The sequence below is a fragment of the Rutilus rutilus genome, assembly GCF_951802725.1.
Source record: "Rutilus rutilus genome assembly, chromosome: 7".
Taxonomy (NCBI): domain Eukaryota; kingdom Metazoa; phylum Chordata; class Actinopteri; order Cypriniformes; family Leuciscidae; genus Rutilus; species Rutilus rutilus.
The window spans coordinates 39,798,916-39,818,472 of NC_140221.1; the positions used below are offsets into that span (position 1 = coordinate 39,798,916).

General features: G+C 36.6%; 1 protein-coding gene and 1 long non-coding RNA gene across 2 annotated transcripts in view; one reads left to right on the top strand and one right to left on the bottom strand.

The window, feature by feature from the left end:
- Positions 1-19,557, bottom strand: part of LOC311293219 — a 267,232-nt gene that overhangs the window by 100,167 nt on the left and 147,508 nt on the right. The window lies entirely within an intron of this gene.
- xbp1 (X-box binding protein 1) lies at positions 6,681-9,288 on the top strand. Its single transcript, XM_084414404.1, has 5 exons — positions 6,681-7,102; positions 7,596-7,692; positions 7,814-7,930; positions 8,056-8,222; positions 8,334-9,288. Exons 1-5 carry the CDS (start codon positions 6,888-6,890, stop codon positions 8,518-8,520), a joined length of 783 nt encoding a protein of 260 aa, XP_084270530.1. The 5' UTR covers positions 6,681-6,887; the 3' UTR covers positions 8,521-9,288.

A 19,557-nucleotide genomic window follows, 5' to 3' on the forward strand; every position in this document is an offset into this window, starting at 1 on the left:
AGAGATCATATCAACTAGACTCTCCCCTGTGAAGGCCTCATCGACACGACACTGATCCTCAACAATCCCGTCTCCATACCGGCGTGACTCCGATCTTCAACCAGAAGGAACTGAATAATATTCGGATTGTTCCTAACCAATCTGACTTCTGAACTATAATGCTGCCTGAATCATAATCATACACTGTTAGTTCATTGGCCAGAGGAGAACTGGCCCCCCGACTGAGTTTTTTTCTCCATTCTGCCCTGATGGAGTTTTGGTTCTTTGCCACCTTTGTCTCCTTTTTTCCACCTTTGTTGCATTGGCTTGGCTTGCTTAGTTGGGGACATTGAATTTAACATTGAATTTAATATTCAACAATAATATTGATCTGCCTGCATTGACACTATTATACAAGAACTGAACTGGGCTGGACGATGACATCACGATTAACTCCAGAGCGGCTATATGTATATATAGGCTATATAAATGAACTAAATTAATAACTTTTTTAAAACAAAAATTAAACATCACTGAACTTACTTAACTGGACTGTGACGCTATTTTCTTCTGGAAACAAACTTTTTTGCATTATCTTCCTGTTACCTTTATCTCTGTAAATCTGCTTTAAAACAATCTGAATTGTAAAAAGTGCTATATAAATAAATGTGACTTGACATGACTTAAAAGACTAATGAATGACTAATGAAATGGCAATTTTGGAAATGGAAACATGACAAATTGAACAGACATCATTTTTGGCCAGCCTGTCATAGAAAGAAATTATGAACACATGCAAAAACAAGAGAGAACCAACAATGTGTGTATATATGTGTGTGTGTCTGTGTGTGTGTGTCTGTCTGTGTGTGTGTGTGCTGCTACCTCTGGGTCTGTGATCTCTTATTTTCCACCAGGAGGTGCTTCAGAGGGAAAAACACCCTTAACCTGTTGACCGTGAAGCTTCAGTGAATCAGAGTGAACAAACACTTCACGTTTGGCAAAAGCAAAGACAGCTAATGAACAGAAGAGCACAAGCACAGGGCAGTGAAACGGTACAGTCGCAGAAACATGTAACCGTGTCCCTATTTGCATTCACTTCCCCTTCTCAGAAAAGACTCTAGCGAGGCCTGTGGGTGAAAGTGGGAGTTGTTGTTCGGGGGCATGTAGTTGTTGTTGTTGTTGTTTTTACAGGCAGACAGAGTGAGGGGAACGCTAAGGGGGGCTGAGCAACAAAGAGCCCGCACTGTCAGCTATTCCACAAACAAAGCACAGCTTATTCTGCTAACAACAGTCTGGCAGAGACACCACGACACACTGACAATAAGCAAGATCCCACTCGTGAAATTTAGGTCAATTTACACAACAAATTTTTATGGATCAAGGGACACCTTCACTCATGATGATAATAATCAGTTACATGCTTGAGTGTTCTTGTAATCCATGTAATACAAATGTTTAGGCTACTTTCCATCCATAAATATAGCTTTATCTCTTTTCATTCATACAGTCCTCATCTCATGGCTTTAGTCCATGTCTGTTAGCTTAGACGATACTGATATGCAAAACAAAACTGACTTTAAATACGTGCAGCATGGATGTCCTCATAAAATAAAGATCCCATTGATTTTCATTACAAGCTATCAGAATTTCATCTTACTTTTAGCAATATAAATATCAGCAGCTGCACCAAGTTGCATATTTTTGCTCAGTTTGGGCCTCTCAATAAATCTGAGGAGTTTTTTCTTCCTAAAGTATGAGGTCCATATTCTCCTATGTCTTTATATGAGCTCAAAAAATATGATACTCAAAAAGCACATATGCACTTTTTGGGATTTTGTTTTTAGATTTTGTCTAAAGGTTCAATAAACTGTTCTCTTTTTCCTTGTAGCCGTTTTTTTATTAGTTAATTTGCAGGTTATCTAATGTGTTGCTTTACTAACACAAGTGATGTGTTACAATATTGCATTACTCCCCCAAAAAGTAGCTAATTGCGCTATTTGGTTCCTTTTTATGGAAAGTAATGCATCACGTTACTTTTTCTCACCTGGGCTGGGTTTGCTTGGTTGTTTTGTTTCTAGCAAATGTAAAGTCCCTTTCACACCAAAAGCGAAATGAATAACCCTCTTATTAGTTTGGTTGAATTGGATCATCGAAGGTCAGCAGCAAAGACTAATCTAATCTAATAAAGTGAGAGTAAATACATAAAGTATGTTTGTGTAATTTAACATTTAATCATTGCAAGGTAGCGTAACATTCTGAGTTTGTATTTCACTGGTTTTATTCATGTTGAGGAAAACTAAATCTGTTTTTGTGTAAGTGAGATGAGAAGATGCCTGCTCACATTTAGTCTAGAACTACAATAGCCATCATGTTAACACAGCGCACACTTCTGCACTTACTCCCGATTTCTCTCAATCAATAAATGGGAAAAAAAGGGTCGGTTATTTGAAAAAGTAACTCCGATAATTTGTTGTAAATTTAAAAGTAATGCGTTACTTTACTAGTTACTTGTAAAAAAATGTAATCTGATTACGTAACTTGTGTTACTTGTAACGTGTTATCCCCAACACTATCTAATAATATAGATTTGAAAGCTATTAGTTTACAACTGTTTTGGAATAGTCAGTATTGCGCAGTTCAAGGAAACATATCTGGCTATAAAATGTTCAGACAACACAAAGGTTTAGCGTTCTTCAAAAAAGATTTCATCTATTTCCAGTATTTAAAACACATGCAAATGCTGATAATCTTGTGGCCAGATAAAACATTAAAAAGACGTCCACTACTACTACTCCAGACCGTTTGATCAGAGATAATATCCATGGCAATGTCACCTTTGAGGTTTCGCAATTGGTTACACAATTGTTGCTTCACTGAGACATGTGTAAGAGTGCAAAGATGTTCGTAACACTTGTATTATGATAAACACTACCGTTCAACTTAAAAAAAAAAAAATAATTATACTTTTATTCAGTAATTGAAATAAAAAAGTGACTGTTAAGACCCAAACTTTAAAGAAACCAGTGCTCAGGAGTCATATTAATTCAGGATTCTCTGTCTGAAATGGATGGGAAAGCAGCAGGCGGTGTGGATACACACAGGGCAGCGTGATCTAGGATTGGGTAAACATCATCTAAACCTTGGGAGTAAACCAGATGTGTGTGTGTGTGTGTGTGTGTGTGAGAACGGGTGTGACCCTTCAACGCCCCATTATCCCTACACAACGCACACAACAATAGGTAAATTGCCACAGACATTCCCACCCTAACTGAAGTGTCACTGTTGATTCTGCAGCATTAACTGATCAACAAATGATCATACAAGACAACAAATCAGCCACAAACACTAAATTATGCATAGTATATGAGTATCACTACCGTCGTCTGTGCTCCATCTGACCCTTTACCCAGACTTGATTCAGTACACACTATGTACTAATGAAATCTTGCACAATTGAACAGCATTCAGAAACAAGTTCGTTTTGAATAGCTTTACTATTTAAGCTTAAAAATAAATAAAGCTCTGTCATGTATATGTGATCATTGTACTAGAGTTGAATAGCTCTATTCATTCATTAGTGTAAACAGATGCATGACACAGAGCAGTGTTATTTTGGTATCATTGAAATGCTATTTCAGGTTTTGTTAATATTTTGAATATTTTGTTAGAATTTTAGTTTTTGTTAAAATGTAACTTTTTGTGTGTTTTTGACATTTTTATTATTTTAAATATAAATATGGCTATATAGTTTTATTAACTTTAGTTTTTAATTTATTTAGTTTACATTTTTCAGTACTTCAACTAAACGAAAATGAGAAATGTTGATTTGGCAGCTAGCTGAAATTTAGGGACATAGCTTTTTGCTAAAAATCATACATTTCCCTGTACGAATCACGTCGTACAAATGCATACAAAATAGTGAAAAAGTTATGTTTTTTCACAAGATCGGGTTGGAGTTTGAGTGCTGTAGTATTTTTAGATTTTCAACTGCAGTCAAGTACACAAGTGCTTCTCTGAATAAATTATAATGCTAAAAAAGCTAATTCTGTTAGCACCAATGACTCTACAATGCACTTTTAACAGTCGGTTTAACCCACCAGATAGGTCAGTTTAACCTACAATGTACTGGCAAAGTTTGTAGAAGAATGTCACAACAACTTTGTCAAGAGTCACTTCTAACGGGAATTGCTGGTAAGTTTCATCATCCTCTATAGTCAGTTTGCCAACTCGCATATTTTTTCTTCTTCATCCAAAAACAGTCTCTGCTCAAACATAGTTCCTGTTTCACAGGAAGTAAACCAGAAACTAATAGCTACTAATGCATTAGCTTAGTGAGAGAGAAAACCAGTGCACTTCGGGGACTCCCCTTGACGTTTTTCAGGTGAAATGCAGGGAGAAATGACTTATTGTGTCGCTCTTGGTACTTTTTAAAGGGACAAGAAAAGATCCAGCAAAAGAACAGCTATATATGAACAGTAAAAATGTTTCTCTCATATATGAATCCCAAACAAGCTTAGTACAAAATGTACAGTGACCACCGTTCTGCCCTATCAGCATAAGTATCCTTGAGCAGGGCACTTATAGGGGACTGTCCCTCCGATTGGTGTATAAACATCTGCTAAAATGACAAGTAACTAAATCCAAAAGTTGAGGTTTCAGTTCCCCTCACAGTCCACTACTCTACAAACAGGTATTACAGGCATGTTACATCATAAACTAAATATTAAAACTGTGTTCTCAGAAAAAGGGAAGAAATGTGCATTCAATATGTAAATGCATTTGGATGTTTATGGACACTTACAGGATTAGTTCATCCAAAAATGGAAATTCTCTCAGCATTTACTCACCCTTATGTCATTCTAAACTTAAATGCAAGTTTTGGTTACCTTAGACCAAAAACCCCACTGAGACATTTCTCACAATATCGTCTTTTAAGTTCCACAGAAGAAAAAGAAAGCAATGCAGGTTTGGAACGACATGAGGGTGAGTAAATGAAGACAGAATTTTCAGTTTTGGGTGAACTATTCGTTTATATCATGTTTTTAAAATATTTGAGTCAGATTGCTTTAGAAACAAAATGTCAATCTGAGTGGTGTTTCTTAAAGGAATAGTTCACTTAAAAATGAAAATGTTGTCATCATTTACTCACCCTCAAGTTGTTTCAAACCTGCATGAATTTCTTTCTTCGGCTGAACATAAAAGAAGACATTTTGAAGAATGTCGGTAACCAAACAGTTGCTGGACCCCATTGACTTCCATAGTATTTTTTTTTCCTACTATGTAAGTCAAAGAGGTCCATCAACTGTCTGGTCACCGACATTCTTCAAAATGTCTTCCTGAATTCACACAGGTTTGAAACAACTTGAGGGTGAGTAAATGATGACAGCATTTTCATTTTTAAGCGAACTATTCCTTTAAGTTAAATAACTAACTTCTCTTATAGTGGCCTGCTACCCTCCACATCCCAATGAATTTTGCATATTCTACATCTAGATTCACGATGTTGATTGAACGGCTATAGTAGTGTGTAAAGCAAACAGCCGCTGTTTGCTTCCCACACAAACCTACATAGTAGTTGAGGTGACAGACTTCTCATTCAACTGTAGCTCACAGCTACACCTTTAATACACAATTCCTGTACCGTTACAGGATGCTTATACGGGGGACCACCTGTAGATCATACAAAATTTAGGCTGTTCCAAATGTAGCCTATACTTCTACATTTCAAATGATAAAAATCCTGAAACCATGTGATGAAACCTCCCATACAATCAACATAAACAGATATATCATGTTAATGGATGACTCTATAACTTCTCTAAAATCCTAGAGATCCAATTATCAGAGTCACATGCAAAAGTATTTCCCCAAACATAGACTTCATGCAAATTTATGCTGTCCAAACTTTGCCTCCACTCTCACTCTCGGGAAGGATGTTTAGGACATCCTCAGAAGTTTCTCCTTTGTTCAGCTGTTCCTTTGACGCTAGACCTACGTCTTCATTCAAGTAAATGTTTGCAAATGAGCCTGTTCCAAACACAGCTAATTTATCCATTAAAATGAACAGGCATTCATAACAAAGCTGAACGGGATCTTAATCACTTGATCTCGTTTCCTAATGAACTGAGGGGATTAAAAAAAAAAAAGAGAGATTTTCTGATGCAATCTCCATGTAATAGTTAAATTCAGCTTATTCAATGTTGTACTTTTCTTACAACAACAATAGTTTCAGAAGCATTGCAATTTGCATGAACACATGAATTTCATCAACTGAATTAGCTTTAAATGTCAACAAGCAAAAGACAACAATTTTAGTTGGAAAAAAAGAAAAAGGAAAATGAAAAATGAAGGGTGTGAGATTTTATAACTGGAAAGTTTCACATAAAAATCTTGTTCGGTTTGCTGCTTTTTAAACCAAGAAGCAACTCAACATAATGCTTTTTTTTTTCTATAAAAATAATGAACATGGCTTTAGTCCTTAGGCTTCATCACATTTTTGTTTCATTTATTTGCAATTAGATCGAAATAATAAGGTCACATTCTGCAAATAAAAGTAACAAAATTCAGGAGAGTGTTCACGTCTGAAGAAACTTTGTTTAAAACAATCCATATACAATTTAATGTTATTAGTATGAAAACTAAACGGCGTAAACATGAAACTTGCGTCAGCTATTTAAACCCAAGGAAATACTGACGTCCATATACGTCAGTGGTCCAGGCAGCCAATCGCAGCGCACCACGACGGTAGAAAAAGAACGCGAGCGTTTCCATTTCTTCAATGTTAAGAGATCGAAGGGAGAAGTTAATACGGGAAATAAAGACGATTTTTTTTGGACATTTTCCCCCCCACCCCTAAACAATACAGAAAGGGGTCTTTACACAGATCCTAATCCAGAAAATCATACAACATGGTCGTAGTTACAGCAGGGACCGGAGGAGCCCACAAAGTCCTTCTGATATCGGGGAAACAGAGCGCTTCGACACAGGGCGGATACAGCCGTTCGATATCTGTCATGATACCGAGCCAAGCCTCTTCAGACTCCGACTCCACCATCTCTGGACAACCACTGCGAAAAAGGCAGAGACTCACACATCTGAGTCCAGAGGAAAAACAACTTCGAAGGTGAGACGAGCTGGGATTTATTTTCATCAGCCTTTAATTTAGTTGATTTGAAAGCGGGTTAAACCGAAATAATTCAACAGAGTGCCCATATTTAGGTTAATGTACTTCATATATTGACGTTCTAATATGTAAACTTCATGAATGGCTAAAAATGGACCAATTTGACACTTCCATAAGGAAGGTTTTGAGTCCCAGCCAAGATTAGTGGGTTTTGCCGGTCAGTCCCTCCCCCTCTGAATCAATATCCACATCTTGCGTGCGTGGCAGGAACATGACCGCGCATGCGCCATTTCCTCACCACTGTCTGACCTGCCAAAATGGGTTGCTCAATAAAAAGGAAATGTTTAGTTTGTTTTATATAAAGTAGTTATAGGAATGTATAAATATAAATTTGAATAAACAGAAGTGTATAATTCATTAAATGTCTCAGATAAATCTTATATTTATTGTTTAGCCAAAAATGTGTGTTAAACCGGTACAATTTTATTTTTAGGAAACTGAAGAACAGAGTTGCTGCACAGACAGCAAGAGACAGAAAAAAGGCCAAAATGGGGGAGTTGGAGCAGCAAGTTTTGGAGTTGGAGCTCGAGGTACTTTGGCTGACCATTATCAGTTTTTTTTTTTTTTTTTTTTTTTTCATCTAATGTGCAAAGCAGATTTTATTTTATTTTTGCTCAGAATTAAGATTTAATTTTGACATGTTTTCCACAGAATCAGAAACTCCATGTCGAGAACAGGCTGTTGCTAGAGAAGACGAGCGATCTGATCTGTGAGAATGAGGAGTTGAGACAGAGACTGGGGTTGGATACCTTGGAAGAAAAGGAGCAGGTAAATAGACCGTCGATCAAACTGGGTTTGTCGTTCTATTGGTAGCTGCTAAACGGGTGGTTAACAGAGCTGTAAAGTATTGTTTTTGTTTCCACTTCCCACTTACGCCTCTCATTCTCTTTTAGGTTCAGGTACTAGAGTCCGCAGTGAGCGATTTGGGTTTGGTGACCGGGTCTTCTGAGTCCGCAGCACTCAGGCTACGTGTGCCTCCGCAGCAGGTGCAGGCCCAGCAGTCCCCAAATCTGAAGACTTCACCATGGATACTCTCAGCCCTGGCCCTGCAGACTCTGAGGTAAATATCCTGCAGTTTTGGTTTACACTGCAAGCAAATCTCATTTCTTCTCACTAATGACTCTTTACTGTACCGACAAAAGCTAACTTGGAATTTAAATGTCTCCTGCAGTCTGATCTCTTGCTTGGTATTCTGGACATCCTTGACCCAGAGCTCTTCCTCAAGACAGATCTCACAGAAGCACAGCAAGCCCAGCAGGAGCTTGAGCTGGTTGGGGGTGCAGGAGAGCAAGTACCTCCCTCCCCACCTACGACTTTGGGGCCCGCACCAGTTAAGCTGGAAGCCCTTAATGAACTGATCCACTTCGACCACATCTACACCAAACCCGCTGAGGTGGTGAGCGAGGAGAGCATTTGCGAAGTCAAAAATGAGGATTCCGTTGTCTTCTCTGAGGTCGATGAAGAAATCGAGTTGGAAGTCCAAACGCTGTCTGTTAAAGACGAACCAGAGGAAGTGGTCATCCCTGAGACGGATCAGAATCCAGACGTGGTTGACGATTTCCTCTCCGACGCCTCTTCCTTCAGCGGCTACGAGAAGGTTTCGTGTCTGACGGATGCGTACAGTGACTCTGGATACGAGAGATCTCCCTCCCCCTTCAGCAACATTTCATCCCCTCTCTGCTCTGAGGGCTCTTGGGATGACATGTTTGCAACCGAACTCTTTCCCCAACTGATTAGTGTCTGAAAGTTGCATACAATATCCAATACGCCTGCCTTTGCTCTTTTATTGTAAGTGATTGCCATGTGCTTCATAACAATAGTACGACAAGTAGCGTATAACCCCTCTTGCGATTTAGACCAAAGGCATTGCTTCAAGGCTAATACGGCAGGTCTATTTGTGTGCAAGATTTGCCGCGACACTATGTACAGTTCAAACGCAACTCAGTATTTTTGTCGGGGAAGGGGATGGGTACTAATCGTTTTAAAAAGTACATCTATTTATTTGTGTATCTCTCTTTTCTAGAGTTCTGTAATGCAATCCATCTCAAATGCTTAATGTACAACTTATTTTTATTGTAAATGCTCTCCTCAATCATAATGCATTAAAAAAAATTTGCATTGCATAACATGCTTGGTTGTCTGACTTTTGGAATTTGACCGTGCCTGAGCTCTTATCTACTTCCTGTTCCATACCTTTTTAGCTCCCTTTAAAGGGATGGGTCACCCAAACATCTAATTTGTCATTTACTCCCCCTCAAGTTGTTCCAAACTTGTATTAGTTCCATTCATCTGTCGGTATTCATCCTAATATGGAAGTCAATGGCTACCGTCAACTGTTTGATTAGCGACATTCTTTAAAATATCTCCATTATTGTAATGTGTATTTTTAATTGCATCTTATTTTAGTATCACAGAAAGTCATACAGGTTTGGAACAACATGGACAATGATGACTACCGGTAATAAAAAATTTTAGGTGAACTTTTTTTTTTTTTCAATTGCTTCACTAAGATTGTGGGGTGAATTACTTCTCCAACCAAGTGACAATCATCAAATTTAGTGGTAAATGTGTATGTTCTCTAAACTGGAAAATCCCCATTAACTCTCTTTACCCTGAATGTATCCGAGTGCTTGTGCAAATGGTGAGTATTTTTGGTTCCAGTAGCATGTCAAGTTGCCCTTGGGACTTTGCCATCTGCTTTCTGTACTTTTCTAAAACAAGAGGTGATAAGATAGGCTTCAAATCTAAATGATTACACAACACCAATCATGTCAAAACTGCTTTTTAATCTGATTACTCACAGAGGCATGTTAACGCTGGCAATATAAGTTCCGTTCTTTCTGCAAAAAGTTTTTATCTATACCTGTTGAAATGTTACCTAAGTTTCTGTGTCAGTCAAAAGTGGGCCAACTGGGATGTAATGCAATGTATTGTGACTAAAGGGTGGTGTAGGATGGTTTACACCTTTTTAATCCCCAGGCTAATTCAATAAGATTGGTTTCTCAGAGTAGGGTGGGGAGGAGGACAGATCTCCAAAACCCCTAAGGAGCTTAAATTCCAGGCGACACCACACTTTTAAAGATATTGCAAGTTTACTCTTATGCTCATCAAGGTTGCATTCGTTTGATTAAAAATACATTAAAACAGTAATACTGTGAAATATTGTTGCAAGTTAAAACAACTTATTTTAATATATTTTAAAATGTCATTAGTTCCTGAGATGGCAAAGCTGAATTTTCAGCATCATTACTCCAGTCTTCAATGCCACATGATCCTTTAGAAAACAACTGAATAAGCTGTTCTGGTGGTGAAGAAACATTTCTTATCAAAGCTGAAAACAGTTCTACTGCTGCTTAATATTTTTTTCTGTGGAAACCGTGATACATTTTTTCAGGATTCTTTGATGACAGGTCATAAGAACAGCATTTATTTGAAATATTAATCTCTTGTAGAATTATAAATAACTTTACAGTAACTTTTGATCAATTTAATGCTAAATAAAAGTTATTTTACTAAGCCCAAAGTGTTGAACGGTAGTGTGCAATCAAAAAACGTTAACGCAGGTGTGTGATGGTTCTCTTTCAAACACAACATTTTCACCAAACATCTTTTTTGAAAATGAAATCTTCCTTCATACACTTGTCGTATTTGTAATACCACATTGTGGTGCATCTCGTCTCATCCTGTAAGTCACATCGGGTGAAGTTGAGGTGAGAAAATTCATGTCGTTTGATATTGCAATGTTGCTTTCATGACAGCGCAGAAGAGCGGAAGGCGTGGATTGTGGTTTTTTGTTTCATGTGAGCTAAAGTGGATATCGTAGAAGCAAGATATACCACATGGATAGGCCTACATATGCTAACATTACTGAATATGGATTAACAAAATCTTTGGTCAGACATGTAACATCATCGTTAATTCTCAAAATATACTTAAAAGCCAATACTAAAGCACAGGCTCAAATTAGAATGTTATTCAAGGTCTTAAAATGACACTATCATCACCTCGGGTGATTGAGATAAATCCTACAGTAACTCTCATCTTACAGCCACAGTTACAGAAGTTATAAGAATGCCAGCAGCTGATGGGACACTGGGAAATACCCACAAATGCCCCACCAGTCTCAGTTTCAGGGACTATCCACATCTGACTTTAAACATGTAAAATGAAAACATAAAAATAACAAACTACCACATTAGATTTTTCAATATTCTCTTTTGCTTGCTCATGAAAAACCCTCCACCACAATGCTAGGGTGTTGAGAGTGGTTGACTGGGCATTCTGGGTGGTTTTTGCACCAAGCCCCTCCTTCTATTGACAATTTTATTGTCTGCCAGATGAAAATTGAAAGACTGACATCTTAGAAAAGTAATGTATCCAAAATTTACATATTGCCTGACGTCAACTCAAACGCAAATTTATGTCTCGGCACAGAAAACATGCATCAAATCAGAAGGAGAAACCATGCTGGGATGTATTACGGATCAAAGTCAGCTGTGAAGAAGCATTTATGCTGAATGTTTTTTTCAGCTCAGAAAGGGATGAGAATAGACATGTGATGCAGAAGGTCAAACAGGGCAACAGCTTTCACAGAGATTAAGTTCTCAAGTCTTTGAAGAACATTCAGAGTTTGTGAGGGTTTTCATGCGAAAGAGTGTTTTCATCTCTTAAAGACACAATTGTATTTACCGAAACAACACACACCCGAACTTCATAAAAGCATATAGATTGAACCAAAAGAATCAATCAGTGGCAGTACAGGTATTATCTTGATATCATGATACACTTTTACCACTTTTAGCTAATTTTCTTAATCCTTTGTGAATGGCAGAATAACCGCCAAATCACATGACATATCAGTTCATGTAAAACGAAAAATGGAAGCAATACCGAGAGACTAACTGCCAGTCTTTCCTGTACAGGTGTGCTTGTTGCGCCTGATTTGTCACCAAGACCAGAAATACAAGCTTACAAAAAAATGTCGTTTGTATTGATTTTCCTTCTTGCATCACAAGCCATTCTGAATCCATAGTCTTTTTCTATGTGTAAATTCAATTATTTACACAAAATCTCCACTTATACAACAGGCCTATGGCCGGTTTCAGACTAAAATGCATGTTTGAGCTGTTTCAACTAAAAACAACTTGCACTATATTATGTCAGTGCCATTGTTTTGTCTCAAGTTTCAAACCAGTAATGTGTTCTTATAAGGGACATTTATAAAAGCTACTTAAGTGTCCTAATTGAACTAAGGCCTAAGCCTTGTCTGTGAAACCAGGACCTAAAGAGTGTTAGCTTTATTGTCAAGTGTTTCGTCAGGATGAACATATTTTACATTTTTATTTTCAGATTTTTCCTCCACTTAAATACCTCTAGCTGTACTTGGAAAACTGCCCTTCTACTATGTCCACAAGTGTCTGTTTCTTAAAACAGTCCTGGTGTAAAATTAGTATGTGTGTGTGTATAGTGTGGTGCTGAGGCATATATGAGTAAGTGCGAGTTAAGGGGGGAGGGTGTCAACACCATCCACGTCTGCATGACCAACAAGATTACCAGAACAGGAACCATAACCGAGACAAGACAGAGCTTTGTATCACTCTCCATTCACTGAAAACTACACTTGTTTTCTATATTTAACTTGTGCTTTGTGTGTGCTCAGAAACAAAGACTACAATAACCGTTAAAAGTTGTCTGTTCAGACTGTCTTAGCAAAGTAATGCAACATTGCCATTATAAAACCCACAAGAAAACAAATAACAAACCTTTCCAGCTATTTAGCTGGTTACTTGTTTAGGAGAAACTCCAAAGCAACCTATGGTTTAGGCCTAAGGAATTACCTGGTAAATATCTGGTAAAAGCTAATCTTTAGCATTGCCATTCAGCTCAATGGCAGTTTCTCAACTGGCACATGAAATTAACTCCAGAGCACGTGACCTAAATGCTGCCATCTTGAATTCAAGTGCGGTTAGTTCTGGAAATATTTTTGAGCCAACCTGAGCCATTTATATGTCATGTGACTGATCTTTCTACAGTGTTTAGCGCAGGGGTTCTAAACTCTGGCCCTCGAGGTCACTTTCCTACAGAGTTTAGCTCCAAATCTTGATGAGACTCACCGGTTTATAACTTTCTAGAACATCCTGAAGACCTTGATTAGCTTGTGCAGCTTGTGTGTGTTTGAAGGTTGTGCAAAACTTTGAAGGAAAGGGGACCAGGGCCAGAGTTAAGAACTCCTGTTTTAGGGGCCGTTTACACGACACAATTATCCACTAAAACCCTTTAATTTATTTTGGCTGTTCATTAACACAACAACGGCTTTTTGGGGGCCTGAAAATGCAAGCTTTTGAAAACGGGTTTCAAAGTGCCGTTATTGTTTCCATGATTTTTGAAAATGGTAACGTCATTGCAAAATGACATCGCCAACTACTGGCCAGAATACAGCGTTTTTTTTGTCGTCGTCTTAGCAGATCCGTGTGAACGGGGATCGTTTTGACAACGTTGTCGTCTGTACGCAAATCGTTTCTGTTTTTAGTATATCATTGTAGTTTTCACAATGTCCTTGTCTATTTCACAATGTTAAGAGCACTGTAAAGTTAAGGCCACTGGTAAAACATTATAATTGTTATATGTATAAGTATGTTATAATTATATATAAAAAAATATAATTAATATGATATAATATTTCTGTAAAAATGAATGTCTGCACATTTCCCTATGCCCTACTTGTTTGTTTGCTAGTGTCACAATGGATTCTACAAATGCTGCTCCACAATCAACACAGAATAGTCTCTCAGGAGCAACCCAGGGCTGTATTCCGCACTGCATGAGTGTCGATCTTGATCCCTGTTGGGATTGAACCGGTAACCTTTAGCTACTATAAGACCTTTAACAATTATACCTTCCATTTCACGGTTGAGGCAGCAAGCTGTCGGCTAAAGGTAGAAAGACTGATTAAACCACATTCTGCTGTTGCCATGGTTTCATTTCCTGAACATGACAAGTCATATCATCAAATCACACATTTATAGCCGCACAACAATCAACCACTATGTCCCCTAATCCCGATGTACGTGGGACTGCATCATGCTGAGACAACAATGGCAAGCTATGCAATTTTATTAATTGAGTTGCCATGATTTTGACCTTTGCTAATGTTATTAAACAGCTAGAATGACTAATAAAGACAAGAATACATGTTCAAAAGCATTATTATATGAACACCATTTATAACCCTTCAGAGGAGGTCAAAGTTCACACACCAACAAGCTGTAGTAGTCACCAGGCAACACACACACACACATGCACGCACACACACAAAGATACATTAAATTGGTAAAAAAAATTACAGTAAAGGTATTTATAGTGTTACATGTACAAAATATTTCAAATAAATACCAATTTTTAGAACTTTCTATTTATCAAAGAATCCTGAAAAAGGTTTCCACAAAAAAAAAACAGCACAACTGTTATTAACATTAATAATAATAATAAATATTACCTGAGCCCAAAATCAGCATATTATAATGATTTTGAAGACTGTAACGGCTTCTAAAAAATTCTAAGTTATATTTAAAACAATTGCGTTGACTTAATATTTGCATTTTATTTAAAGGAAAATATTTAATGCTACTGCTCACATTATAAAGAAGACCTACAAATGGAAGGACATTTTAAAATGCATGAAAGCGGCTATAAAATATATTATTATTAAAATGTTTTATTGATTATAGGATTGGTTTGAGCTATTTTTAGTTGGCTATTGTTTTTGTCACCTATATGACCTGGCAATCCTGGACAAGACACTGAAATAAGATTTATCTTGATATTGTTATCTTGCTAACATCTATATGTATTTTGATACCATACAATGCAGTTTGTAGTGAAAGTGAAACAAATAAAAGGCAAGGAACAACACTTGATCTAAATCAAATATTCAAAAGCTCTATAATCTTAATTCACATACAGAATTATAGGGCACAATCACATGTTTATTCACCTTTTAAGAAGTAAGTCAAAGTTGCCTTGTTAGATTGCAGCACTAGACAACTAAAGGAAGTAGGAATAATTATTACACATTGTTCGTTTCCTGTAAAGATTAAAAACCAGGTTTTCTAGCTGGGGCATGATTGAATAAACTTCCTTAAATCTACCAGGAACACACAAACAGACTAACTTGTCAGTTTGAAATAAAGGTGTGCAGAAACCGAATGATAATCATTGACCCTCGCAAAACCACAAACATTCAGACTGAAACAAAACATGTCCTATTTTATGCTTTTCCACAGAAAATGTTCGCTTCCTGTGCTCTTGACTTGATTACTCACTGCGGTTAGTGTGTGGTACTGTGCAGACTAGAACAACACAGTCACTGAACTCATGGAAAATGATATCCTGCGTAGGATTGTTTGAGACAAAATGGACTTTGAAGTCATAATCTAGAAGCTGATGACCATAAAATGTCTATTAAAATGTGTTAATGTATGACTATATACACAGTCACTTCAGGTTAAGATAAGCAATTTCAATTCAATATCCTTTTATTTCTTAAAAAGGTTGTATTTCAGTAGCAGGTCGTGAGGTCTGCCTCGAGGGTCACAGTGATCTCACTGATGTCGTATTTACACACGACACCATCAGAAAGGTCGAGACCATCACGATGTCACAACGATTTTTGCAGGAATGTTGCCTGACAGGCTTTTCCAATAACGTATCGGAATTCCTAAAATTTTTGTTTTGTTTTTAATCACTTAAAAACTGGGTTCCTAAAATTGGCCACGCTAAAAATGTGCCTTCTTTGTTTTGGAAAAAAGTGTCTTATGATCAACAAGGCTGCATTTATTTAATCAAAAACACAGTACAAACAGTAATATTGTGAAATATTATTCCATTTTTAAAGCAACTGTTTTCTATTTGAAAATATTTGAACATGTAATTTAGTCCTGAAAAATCATTCTAATATGCTGATTTGGTGCTCGAGAAAACATTCTTGTTGTTATCAATGTTGAAAATAGCTGTTGCTTATTTTGTGTGTGTGTGTGTGTGTGTGTGTGTGGAAACCGTGATACAGAATAGATAAAAGAACAGCATGTATTTGAAGTAGAATTTATTTATAATTAGACCATATTTATTTTTAGATCAAGAATAAGAAATGAGAGAGAATTACAAAGTTTAAAGTTCATTGTGTCACATGACTGATGGTCAACTTTCCGTTCAGTGTACATTAGAGCTGCTGCTGGTAACTGAAGGGTAAATATTGAATTTTCATTTGAAAGAAATGAGACTGTGGTGAAGCGCAAGAACATGCTTCACTTCTGGGCACACTCACACAGACAAACAACCAAGGGAACGCATGTCTACATATCCAAAAAAACAACCAAATTAAATAACCTTCTGTCTCCTCTCATGCCTCCCAAATAGAAGTGCTTGGCAGAAACATGTATTGTAACTAATGTGGCTAATTTGCCGCATTTCTTTTGAACATATAAAATATTGCAACAGCCAGTGTTTCTGTGAACAGGAAAAGTATAATGCAATCCCCAGAAAGAGCTCTGAAAAAGGCGGAAATGTGTCCCGGACACAGACGCTGAGGCATTCTAGAAATGTCTGGAAAACAGCACTTACCCATGGGCCTCCTGGCTGAACTTTGACCCCAGAGTTTCTCCCACTGAGGGGAAAAAATAGAACAGCTTATCATGATGGATAAGAAATTCTGCTTTACACCTGAAATTCTGCTTATTTTAAAAGGCAAACGCACAGGTCATGACATTTTATCAGGGACAGTTTATTTGACAAATTGAGTCTTTATGCCAGGAAGAATGAGACACACACACACACACACACACACACACACACACATTCCCATTACATATTCTTAAACATTCTTAATGGTCACAATCTTTGGCCCAGACAAACACATGACTAACATTGATGGCCAAGCTGAACCAAGTGTATTGAGTGTATAGACTAGAGGTGGATTTGTGCTGGCCGACTGATTCAACAGAAAGAAGAAACACATGGGTGACAGTAGAGGCAGTAAAAACAGCTATTCCTAGAATTACTCAGAAAATGTATTACCCCATGAGACATAATCTAAATGTGCTTTGGAACAAACAGAAAAGGGATAGAACATGAAAACTGAGCACAAAGACACTGATAGAAATGAATAGAAAAAACTGGTGCAAAGTTCACAAAGCCTGTCAAGAACATGTCATATCCCCCCCCCTTTAAAATACTTTTAAAAGTATTTTCAAATGAGTTAAATAAAATGAATGATGAAAATAAAGTTAATGCAAAATTCATTTAATTATATATTAATTCTTATATATATATATATATATATATATAATTATTAATTATTTATTAGATATTAATTATATATCAATTATGATATTTTCCTCACATACACACACACACACACACACACACATACATATATATATATATATATATATATATATATATATATATATATATATATATATATATATATATATATATATATAAATATAAATATAAATATAAATATATATATATAAGAATTAATATATAATTAAATGAATTTTGCATTAACTTTATTTTTTTTGTATTATAATGCACCGAATTTTGCATTAACTTTATTTTTTTGTATTATACCGGTCTATTTTTTGGGGGTGACATATTACTGGGATCACCTGATTGCTTTTAAAAAATGCAAGTCGATTACAGGTTGTATGTAGTGCTCTTGGTGGTCTGTGATTGGCTGACTCGGTTGTGTAGCCATGAGTCGTACTCTGCTTTGGGCATCTTTACCACATTCTGCCTCACTATCTGCAAATAACAAGGAGAAAGACATACATACAGGGAGAAAGATAAAAGAGTACTTCTCATAATTACCAGCCTCTAGCACCCTAACCTCCCAGTTCCTGACAATAGCTTATTACACACTGGATAATCTGTCATTATACAGCCCAAATGGCTGGTTGTTACCGGCGTCCTGTCTGGACTTGATCTGAGGTCAGCAACATTTTGGCAGTCACAATTAAAGGATAGGATAGGAATAGCTAGGGAAGCTGAGAAACCTGAAACCTAAAACTCAAATGATTATGCACACATTAGATTAAAGGAAAATCAGCCAACTGTGTCCACAATCCACAATGTGTTAGTTTAACTTTAAAAGAATGGGTAAATAAAGAAATAAAATGACAATTCTGTCACATTTATGTTGTTTTAAACCTGAACGAAAAAATTAAATAACAGCGACATGAAGGCGAGTAAATATTGACAGGATTTTTGGGTGAAGTATCTCTTTAAATTTAGCAGAAAAACGTCAAGAAAATGGTCATAACAACCGAGTAAGTCGTTGCTATTGCTAGGGGGCAAAATCACAGTGAAACTAAAGACGGCTTAATATTTTGAAGCAAGCTGGTGATAAGACCTCATAAAAAATGATTTGATGTATTTATCCTTGACAAGATCATTAGCACACAATCTAAAAGGCCTAATGAAGTGCCATGCTGATCTGAAAGAAAGTCTTGCCGATGAAAATGCAGTTAATCTGTCAGAGTAAGAGACAACTGCACTGAAAGACTAGATAACTGCAGCTGACAGTTCATTAGCTCCTTCTGCTCTTTATGTAATAAACTCAGTTTTTCATGTGTGGCAAGAATTTACGTATAGGAGCTTAAACTTATACCGGTCTATGTTGATATATTAAAAACGATGACATTCAGTTAATAACTTAAAGCATTAATTAGATGTAAGACAATTAACTTTTGAACAGTATATCTGTTAATATACACCACCATTTAAAAGTTTGAGGTCAGAAGATTTTATAATGTTTTTGAAAGAAGTCTCTAATGCTCACCAAGGCTGCGTTCATTTAATCAATGATACAGTAAACAGTACAATTGTTAAAAATTATAACAGTTTATTATTTTAAAGTGAAATGTATTCCTGTGCAGCCATTACTCCAGTCTTCAGTGTCACACGATCCTTCAGAAATCCTTCTAATACGCTGATTTCATCGATGTTTAAAACAGTTTTGCTGCTTAATGTTTTTGCGGAAACATTTTGTGATGCATTCTTTTCCCAGGATTCTTTGGTGAAAGGGTGAGTTAAAAAGAACAGCACTCATTTGAAATAGAAATATTTTGTTGTATTTTCTATGTCACAAATGCTGAATAAAAGTATTAATGTTATTAATAAAGATATTTTGTTATCTGATGTAGACATTCATACATTTATAAGTGTGTCTTAAGTGTGTAAATACTGTTTTGGCCCACTATAGAATGCAAACGACCCAGATATGTTGTAACCATTGTATTGACCGAATTGTTTCTCTAAAGTGAAAATTGAGTGACAGTAAAATGTAGCATAATCACATTTAAAGTCAGCATGAAACAGATTGTATGAAAGTTGTG